This window comes from Triplophysa rosa, linkage group LG1 (assembly GCF_024868665.1).
Source record: "Triplophysa rosa linkage group LG1, Trosa_1v2, whole genome shotgun sequence".
NCBI classification, from domain to species: domain Eukaryota; kingdom Metazoa; phylum Chordata; class Actinopteri; order Cypriniformes; family Nemacheilidae; genus Triplophysa; species Triplophysa rosa.
Genome location: NC_079890.1, coordinates 2,528,916 through 2,539,847, shown reverse-complemented (window position 1 = coordinate 2,539,847; position 10,932 = coordinate 2,528,916). Strand labels below are relative to the sequence as shown.

General features: G+C 38.9%; 1 protein-coding gene across 1 annotated transcript in view; it reads left to right on the top strand.

The window, feature by feature from the left end:
* ntrk3b (neurotrophic tyrosine kinase, receptor, type 3b) overlaps positions 1–10,932 on the top strand; it is a 109,675-nt gene that overhangs the window by 13,223 nt on the left and 85,520 nt on the right. The window contains exon 2 of the mRNA XM_057340332.1: positions 10,308–10,382. Within this exon, the coding sequence (XP_057196315.1) occupies positions 10,308–10,382 (75 nt within the window). The remainder of the gene's footprint in view (positions 1–10,307; positions 10,383–10,932) is intronic.

The window sequence follows — 10,932 nt, the reverse complement described above, 5'->3', positions numbered from 1 at the left end:
TATTTTTTTCTATAATTTTTGTGAAATCGTTTTCTAAAATGTTTGCCTGTTTCTGATGTGTAATCCACCACTATTGCATTGGAGCATTTTAAATGGAAAACGACGTGTCCTATTAAAAGCGTGTTTGGTTCTTGTCGTGCGCACGTTTCTCGGAGGCTTCGCAATATGTTGAAGACAGCAATATTAAACTGTCACTGACTAAGTTGACATATATTACATAAAAGACTGCTGTCGTTCTTCACCTATGCACTCGGGGCTTTATATTGTAACATTCGTGATATCTTTGATACTTTTTTCATGTTTGACTTTACGTAAAATACCTCAAGCAGGGTTATTGAATTTTTGTGTCAGTGTCAACATTGCTTTTGCGTCGTCTTGCGTCTTGGATCAAATTTTTCACGGAGTTAGTCACAATACATTATGGGATTGCATTCACCAGAAAGGACACGTGCAGTGCCACTATAGAATATTACATTTACATTTAGTCATTTAGCAGACGCTTTTATCCCAAGCGACTTACAGAGAGTTCAGGGAGCAATAAGCGATATGTCATACAGGAGCAATAATACAAGAGGTGCTATAGTTTCAGCAAAAGCTAGACCAATACCTGTTGAGAGAAAGAGAGAGGGTTAGTGTTTTTTTTTTTTCATTTGTCTGTCAAGTATTCACAGAAGAGATGTGTTTTAAGTCATTTTTTGAATGTTGTGAGAGATGTGGTTGACCGGACTGAGTTAGGAAGAATGTTCCACCAGGAAGGAGTTGTGAAATATAGCCAAAACAAATTGAAAAAAATGTCTAAGTAAGCATCTCACTAGATTGTGACTCTTTGTGAAAACCACTATGTGCAACCAATTAGAAAAGTTCCCATCACCGTCTTTTGATTGTTGTTTTACCGCCAATGTCAAAGACAGCCATTTTTCTTTAAACACCCTTTCACAATCACAGCTGTTTCACCGTTTATTACAGTAACTTTGTTTATGTTCCCCCCGAACCAGCTCAAAAGGATCCGTGTAAGCAGGAAGAATATGAAAAGAATAGATCAAATCTCGCAGAAAGCCACTTTTATGTGTCCCAGAGGGACCACTATGAAAACGCAACACTTCCAAAGCACTTTCACAGTTGGGCTGCATTATGTCTCGCAGTGAATATCCGCCCTTACTTTATCGGAATCAAAATGTAGTTAGTTAACACTTAGCGAAAGCGAGAAGAGACGGAGGAAGTCCGTGTATGTTCGTGCCCGCGCACACACTGTACGGTAACCATTCCAGTCCGCGGTTTGCAAATCGGCGATCGACAGCATGTACGTACGAGAAAGCCCAGATGGGACTTGTTTTAAACGCACTTGATTTTCACAGCCGAAACTTTCCCAGATTTGCGTGCTGTATGGCACTCTGGCTTTTCGCCAGCGCAAGGAGAGAACAGTAAGAAAGTGTTTTATTCAAAAGACGGGAGTACTACAGTAGGCTGCTAGAATACTCATCAGGGGAGATGACACGCATTGCTCAACAAGACAAGACGTGTCGAGAGCACAAGAAAAGATAACAGCAGAAAGATGGTTGTCAGGCTTTATACCTGCTTCGTGATGTTTACACCACGGATTCGACATCGCGGTATCGACTGTGATGCCTTTAGGAATTTGTTTTATTTTTAATGCGGTGGTCAGGAGGGGCAAGTGAAAGTTTGGGGTGTTACATAATGAAAACTGCATTTCAGAATATGAAGTATTGCTGAATAGAGGTTATAGTAATATTGTGTTTTATGAGATCTGCCTAAGAATCATTGCTTAATCTGTATAATCCTCCATCTCAAATATTTCTCCTGAGAAAAGTCTCAATTCGAGTTTGAGAAGAGAAGATTGAAGATCTTGACATAAACTCAAACTCATTTCTCATTTTTTTAGAACTACTATTGCATATAGATTTGATTCCATAAGGCTTTTACGTGTGCACTCATTTCATTTAACACTTCATGTGGAAATGCTTGACATATTATTATAATGAAACCTATAGTGCACAGATTTGTACTCGGATGGAGCTTGGGTGCAACCTCAGGCTGTAGGGTCCTTGGGAAAACCTTTAGATCTGCTTGCTTAAGGCCCTGTTTTCTTGATGGGGATCTATGGTGAAACATGAAGCAATATTAGTAATGTAATTCAGTTGTAATTCAGTGCAATATAGCAATGCTCATTACAACCCCCCCCCACACACCCAGACTATACACTCAGAATGTTGGGCTTTAAGGGACAAATTATGCAAAGCAGACCTTTAAAACTCATTTACTCAATAACTCTGAGTAACGGTTGTATGTGTAATTCAGGTATCTTGTGATGGCAACAGACATATACCTGTGGATTTACAGCTTCTGTCTCTCTGACTCTTTCTGTCTCTTGAGCCCTCCTTTATCTCTCTCCTCCCTCCAAGCCTTCCTTCTTAAAGCTGAAATTCATGCAATTTTGGGTTTGGTTATTGATGAGGTATAGATAAAACATTAGTGTTCAAAACTGTCTCCCTACCTTTCCCTGATGTGCAATAGTAAGTTTGTAATAATGATTTATAATGTCATTTGTTGAGTATGATTTGGCAGGAAATGTCAGTCGTGGGAAGTGCCACTTGAATAGGAAAACGTGAAGTAACTTGCAACTTTACGCTTCAAACAGAGATGGCAGCAGAGAGGCAAAAGTTACAGATTGCAGTTTTAAAATGTCAGAATTAATGGCTGTCAATCGATTTAAAATGTTGTCAAAGTAATCAAATTAATTGCATAGAAATGAAATGTTCTCGAATTAGTATAATTTGGTTACATTATTGTAGTCATCGAAATGTCATCTTTATTTTTTTCTATAATTTTTGTGAAATTGTTTTCTAAAATGTTTGCCTGTTTCTGATCGTATAATCCACCACCATTGCATTGGACTATGCTATCGGCTTTAATTTGTATAGCTCTAAAATCCTACTGTATGTCAACAGCCGTGTCATTTCTGTCTATTTAGGAAAATCAGGTGAGATGTTACTCTGTGAAAGAGTAACCTGTTATTTAACTATTAAACATTTTATACAATTTTGGAAGATATCTTACCATTAGATACAACACAAATATGATACGCCTCATTTGTTGGCCTAATGTTAAACCACACCAGAGACGGTATAAGGCAAGAATACCACTTGATGAGAAATGAATGAGATATTTGAGATGAATGAGACAATAAAATGAATGAGACAATTTCAGTGTTCTTGAACCTGAAAAATACGATTTTAGTCTGATTTTTGCCATAGAAAATTGTGATACTATGATTGTCAAATCTTATTTGTGATTTGTAATGTTAAAAAACATAAATTCATTTAGAAAAAACTTGATTAAAACATGATTAAACATGACAACTAGTTAATACAACATTAATTCAATGTGACAACAGTTCATTATCCTTTTATCAAGTGGCTAATTTAGAACTGGATTGAATCCTATTAATATGAAAATGTGCAGTGTTAAAGATACACAATTTGTCCAACATAAAGATGTTGGCATACAACGTACTTTGACTTTGTTGCGACCCACCACTGGCTCCCCATTGGCTATTATTAACAATATCTATCCTTTGTTTAAATCGAATACTAAATTGTGTTGTAATATGTGCAGATAATGATAACTGCTAAGGAAGCCATCTAGTGCCGATTCTGCAAACGCTTCGTAGCCGCAGCCTTTGGCATGACGCTTGACATTGGCGGCCGGGCACCGGGAAGATACTGGCGTCTGCGCCTCTTCTGCTGCTCTATCTAATGCTCTCTGGCTCATGGGACATAATTATGCTCATTTTCATTTTGGCTGCGGCTCAGAAGTGGAGATACACTTCACAAACGCTTTAGCTGTGCCTATATACAGTATATTCTTGTCGGTTTTGGTCATGGACCGTGAGGTTGATGCGTCGCACGGTTAATCTGAAGCCTGTTGATACGCGGCGTTAAATGCGTACTTGGACGCGGTTAGGCTAGGAATGTAAAACCGTACGTGCTTGAACTACGGCGATATGCCAGCGGGACTTTGGACTACGCATTGTTCGTGTGGTGAAAATCTCTTTTCTGGCTAGCCGCACAGTTTCTAGTCATAAGTGATGTATTTGAAAAAGCTGATGTTTGGAGGGTTATTATGAGGTGAAGGGTCGGCCGAAGGTTTTACATTGTCATTCGTGTTTCTGTTGACTGCTGTATATAGTAGCGGAGACAGTTTAATTGGGTTGTTTACTGGGAGACACATTACTGGCCTTTTGCCACTTTTGAATGCCTTTTCAAGAACAAGTCGAAGAATTGATCCCAAGATTCAATAACTGTGCTTTAATGGCGGGCAAACTAGTCAATACAGATTTTACTCATTTCTTGTTCTTAACCCTCAGGTATTGATGTAGTGTCTGATACAGACCTCACTGGAAATATGTGTGTTTATATATTTATTTGTGCAGATAATGGATATATTTATTCGCTTTGTGACTGTACAAACAGTATTTCAAAGCTGATTTTATTCCTTATGAAAATCACCCAGGGTTTTATTTTAGGGAAACTGTAGTAATCATGTTTTTGAAGTATTGATTATCATTAGCATAATCATAGTTTTACTACAAATACCATGGTTGAACTATGGTTATTGTTACAAAACCATGGCTAATTTGTGATTACTGTGGCTTAACTCTAATAACCATGTTTTTGTCTGTTTTTTTAGTAAAACCATAGTTCATTTTGTTACAAAGTAAAATAAATTGTCTTTATTTATATTAATGTATATGTACCAATTTAAATGTATTAAATGTATTTTTTGAATAACACATAATAAATAATAATCATAGTCATAATTATTATTATTAATAATAATATATTTTATTTATTATTACTTATTATTTTATTATTATTATAGAGTTACTCTATCTACTATGCTATGAACAACAGCCATGCGACCACTCTTAAAGAAAAGCCACATGAATTTCACAAATTAAACTTTTATTTAAATATTATTTATTTATTTGTATTAATGTATTAGCCATTTAAATTTATTAAATGTATTACTTAAATAACAAATAAATATTATTATTATTATATTTGATTTATTATTACTTATTATTTCATTATTATTATAGAGTTACTTTATCTATTATGCTATATACAACAACCATGAAACCACTCTTAAAGGAAAGCCGCATGAATTTCACATTCGAAACTTGTGGTTTTGGAACATTTTCATGTGAACCTGTGTGAAATCCTTGAAATATGTTATCCACATGGGAAAAGCATATAAAATGAATACGATCTTTCTGTAAGGGTAGCACTGATGTGTAAGAAACCAGCCTCCTGGGACAATAGCCAAAAATCCAGTTTATTGCATATTAAACAAAACATTTGGCAGAATTCTGAGATTAGCCAATCAGAATCGAGTATTCTAAAGAGAATAACTTTTAAAAAATATATGACTACTGGGTAAAGCCTGTATAGTGCATGGGTTATTTAATTACATCTGTTTACTGAAGACTAAGTGACAAACCTTAGACGTGCTGCCTCACACAATGTTCTATATTTTTCACCATTTAAAATGCAAATCTGCGTCCAGGCACCTACGCGCGATTCGCAGCTTGTTAGCAGTAAAGGTGATGCTTGTTGTATTTATACATCGGAAATGTAAATCCAGAGCTGAAACCTGAAATCTGAACAGATTTCTGCCAGCTGTTATTTCACAGACTAATCCATTATGAACACGTCGCACACCTGTCTCTGTGTAATTACATATATTCCAGTGTTTCCCCTAGGTTTACGGCTTTGGGGGGGGGCTGCGGTCTCTGCGGACCTTCAAGGTGGGCGGGAGGTGCCGTTGGAGGGGCGCACCCCTACGGTAATGGTAGGGGAAACACTGTATTCAGATATAACGTATGTGTAAAAGAAAGGCCGGTGAAAACTCGGCGAAGCGTAAAACTGATGTGTTTACAGGCTCAGGCGCTCGTGCTGCAAAAAAGTGCCGGATTGTATAGATATGATGCTGTAATTGTTGCGAGCATTGAAACGATTTCTGAGCCATTATCATCATCTTCACCATTCTTCTTTGTTCTTTTAATGGTATAAAATATGGCGTAAGATAAAAGAAAGACATGCATCATGATTTCCGTGCCGTGTTTTGCCCAGCGCCTGACGTAGAAAACAAAAGGATGGCGTCTATCAGTGTCTGGAGAGCACCCTTGAGCCGATCTGTTTTATTAAAAGTTCCTCTATTAAGCTCCTTGCGCTCGAGCTGGAGATCATTTCAACAGAGTCGTTCATCATGCACAGGCGTGGATTTCAGAAACAATGGTGAGACTAGAGGGGAGATTATGGGGAAAACAGCCATGAACTTGGTTCTCCATCGCAAGCTGGGATGAAACGGGCCTTTGAAAGATATTTGAATGATTCACACACGGCTTTGGATGGGAATCTGCATAAACAGGGTTCCTCCGGTGCATCTGGAACGCAGTAACCTTACTTTGACTCAGTTGTAGATTTATTTGCCTGCCTTAGTGATACCCACAATTCGTGAACAGAACGTCCTTTTAAGCCAGGTCAATTGGTTGAAACGATTTGCGAAGCATTTAAATCCTTTAACTCTCTGGGATGTTTTTGTGAGTATAACTGGGAGGTGGAATCAGCATTTTACATGAAAATGAATACATCGTCTGGTTCTGTGTTCATACAATGGACGTCAATGGAGGCCATTGTTTTTTGGTTGCAAGCGGTCTTCAAAATATCATCTTTTGTGTTCTGTATGAAAAATGTCGTATGGGTTTGAAATAACATGAGGGTGAGTAAATGATGACAGAATTTTCATTTTGGGGTGAACTATCCCTTTAAGGGAATGAAACACTAATGGGAAGCTAACGGGGAAACAAGGGGACGGGGCCAAGGCATGCGACAGGAGAACACGTGGCGCAAAGTCACAACAAAGGCCACGTGTTTCCACACAGAACACAACAAGCACAAAAGACATGGTACTGTCATGACCATGTCCACAGAACTAGAAAACTCCTCACAAGAAGGACAGGATCATGACATACCGAGAAGCCCTGCTGTGTAAAAGGAACCGTACTGGACAACTAGCTGTCTGTCATGTCACCCGTCACTCCCTGTAACGTAACTGTGCTAATGAGTGCACAGAGTTGGCGGTAAACTGCTTCGTATTCGTAATGTTTTGCACAGCCGATCTATCTACACAATAGCTGCGCTACAGTATCCACCTTATTTAATGTGGGCGCTGCCATCTTTGAGCTGTTTGTGTTTAGACTTCCGGTGAGCCACTATAGGGAGCCAAGGAGATGACGTATTTTTGAATGCAAAACCCGGAAGCGAGTTAGCATTTTAGGACTTCCGGTTCCATCGCTCCAAAGTCTATGGGTTTTTTGAATGGGTTTTGGTAAATCACCCGAAATAAGGTCTGTGGTAAACAAAACCTGTTTTATTCTATGACCAATTATAACCCGCTTGTGATTTTTTAAAGCCTAATTGTGTCTTAAAAATGGCGGTTGCTAACAAGTTGCTAAAAGCGTAAGCTTAGAAGCATATCCTTCTCCATATTGTTTGGTTGTTGTTCTTGTTGTCTTGTTGTTTGCAATGGCGAAAACACTTCCTCAATCATTAATTTGCAGTGGGTCTGTGAATGACACTCATCGCTGCCCTCTGATGGTCTGGTAGAGCACACATACTCATTTGTATTGTGCATGTGTTGAACTCGGACATCCGCGCAATCTGTGATGAGTATGTGCAGGAAACTGTGCGGACGCATTTGTGCGCGAGACGTACACGGACGCGGAAAGTCAAGTATGCCCGGGCCTTTAGGCGTCTACTCTCGAGTGTCTAAAACGTCTTTGGTCCAGCACCTGGATTCATTTGGCCAACCAGAATCAAGATAACAGCTAACAGTGTCGTCTTTTTTGGTCCTTTGGCCAACCAGAATCAAGATAACAGCATCGTCTTTTTTGGTCCTTGGGCCAACCAGAATCAAGATAACAGCATCGTCTTTTTTGGTCCTTGGGCCAACCAGAATCACGCGTTCTAAATGTCATGTTGCGTCCGTGAAAAGCATTTCTGAAAGGGACGAACGCGAAGTGTCGTCTCAGATAAAGAGAAAATGGCGTTGATATTTATTATTCGAAACGGCTGTTATGAGAGACAGTTGCCAAATTCCCCTTTGAATTTCCACTTCTAGAGCTCTGCCCTTCTAAGTGAGTAAGGCACTTGGGTGCGATTGATATTCATCTGAAGTTTCAGTCGCAGAAGCTGTAGTTTACAGATGATATTTTATATTTATTTTAGAGACCGATCAATTCTCTCCATAATACATTCATTTACATTTACATTTAGAAATTTAGCAGACAGTCATTTAACATTAATATGTCATCAGGAGCCGCGCGGATTACTTTTGTATTGCTTATATCTGCTTTTTGAACTGTCTTTTTTATGAAAGCTCTTAATAACTCTTTTTTTCTTTTTGAGCTCTTATAACTCGCATCAATCAGGTCCTGCACTATCTCTCTTAATAGCTCTTTTAACATCAGCCCCGCACTTTATTTTCTCAATCCTCTGGAATAGCCTTCCCGATACTATTCGAGGGTCAGTTGCACTCCATATTTAAATCTAGATTAAAGACACATTTTTTCAGCCAAGCTTTCACTTAAAGGTCCAGTGTGTAATTTTTGGAGGATCTAGAAATGCAATATAATATACATAACTATGTCTTCAGAGGTGTATAAAGAGTTTACACAATGAAGCGTTATGTTTTTATTACCTTAGAATGAGCTATTTCTATCTACATACACCGCGGGTCCCCTTGCATATAATTCGCCACGTTCTGTCAGCCGTCGTAGTGTTTCGTACGGCAGGGGGAGGGGTGGAGCAATTCGCAACCCTGCCGCTAGATTTCACTGACTGTACCTTTAATGCATAATATTAGATATTATTTACTAGAATGATCTTGCTTGTTCTATAAACACCATGCACTGTGCTGTGTTGTACCTTTTTTGTGTTTTTCTCCTGTAAAGCGGCTTTGGAACAATGCACATTGTGAAAAGCGCTATATACTGTAAATAAAATTGAATTAAATGGAATTGAATCCTGTATGTTTTAATTAAAACCGAAACCAAAACGTCAGATGCGCAAGCGCTTTGCTTCCGATGGACACGCACCCTTTGCATTAGGAAGGACTTGGGAAGGTGCACCTCTTAGAAAACGTAGACAAATAAATATCATTTTAGATGTTTAATTACGACTTGGAGCATTGGGATCGCGAGACGAGGGCAGTGTATTTATTTTTTATGAAAATCTCAAATTCGACCAAAATTCATATTTTTCATATCGCTCAAAATGATTGTCACGTGATTAGCTGCTGCTCCATAGGTGTCATGTTGTGCACTTGAAAAACTCGTGCAGGCCAAAAGCCTGAAGAAATTGAAAACCCCACATTTATTTTGTTCAAAAATTCAGGAAGTGAAAAATATTAGATACTGTAGCTATATTTAATCACAGTCGAAATGAGAGAGAAACCGATGATTGTGTCCAATTTGTTCTGGGTTCATCGCCGAGCTGGTGCGAGCCCATCTACAATCAAAGCACTTTGGGGAATTAGTGACCCGAGGACGCTGTCCGAAACCAATGAGCAGTAAAGTAGCAGGGTCTCTTCTGTATTACGTTAACTGCAGCGTGACTCATTTGTAAAGTGTCACCCTCTCCCCTGCTGTAAACCGCTGTGCCATTGTATTCTGTCAACGTCACGACTGTGATTTCTCCAGCTTGGACTATCTCCTGTACAGATTGTGTTTGTTTTAGCCGGAGGATTGGAGAAGCCAGGAAACAAAGAACGGAATAGGAAATAAAAGTAGAGGCTGAGCCACATGCACAGACAGTGGCTGAATTTCAATGTGATACCATTGAGGTTTCAGCGACATAAGTCGACTCATCTCTCGGATTGGTCTACATGCAACACATAGCAATCGTCTCCACGTTTCCCACACGTTCTGTGAGTTTGACCTTAAAATCTAGAGAGAAACAAATTGTTTTGCTAATTATTTGCGGCGCGGATTGCAAGTAATCACACCCTTAGGCCATCTGTCTCGCCAACACACAAACGCTTTGGAGAGGAACGTTTCGTAAGCGAACGCTGATTTGTGATACATTTTTCAACACTCCTGGGACTCTCCTTTGGGTTCCTGAACCAGGCGTCATTGGGCCATTAAAGCAGAAAAACAAATATTCCCCCATTGAATAAATTGTTGACGATGGTGTCGTTTTCAACGTGTTTTTGTGTTTCTTTTGCAGACACATAGAGAATTGGACTGGACTGCAGATTCTGAAGGATGTTGACATGGAACTGTACTCTGGACTCCAGAGACTGTGAGTATTCTGTACTGATATATGCGAAGAGACTGTTTGTGTACCTTTTGGATGGATGGATGGATGCGGGATGGATAGGTTGTTTTAACACAAAATGAGGTCAAATATGGACATTTTTGGGTTAATTGAAGCCAACGTTTGGGTTTATCCATGTTTGACCCAACCATTGGTTGAAACCCAGCATTTTTAGCGTGCAGACAGACAGACAGATGGATTTTGAGCTTTGATGCTAATGAAGTGTTACCAAACAAAGAACGCAAACAACTTTACTTTTCTTAGGCATCCCATCTGGGTTTGAATTTGAATAAATTACCCATGAAGACTGAATTTCTCCATCAATTACTGATATGGCTGATAAACTAACACTTTCTACGTTCTAAAACTTGTGCTGCAAATCTAGTTGAATCACATCTGAATGTTCCAATCAGATTATGGAAAAATCTCACGGAACTGTAAAAATGTGTTAAACGTAAAGTGTTACGATTAAAATTGACAGCTTGACATATAATGCACACACACACACACACACACACACTGTATATGGTCATAT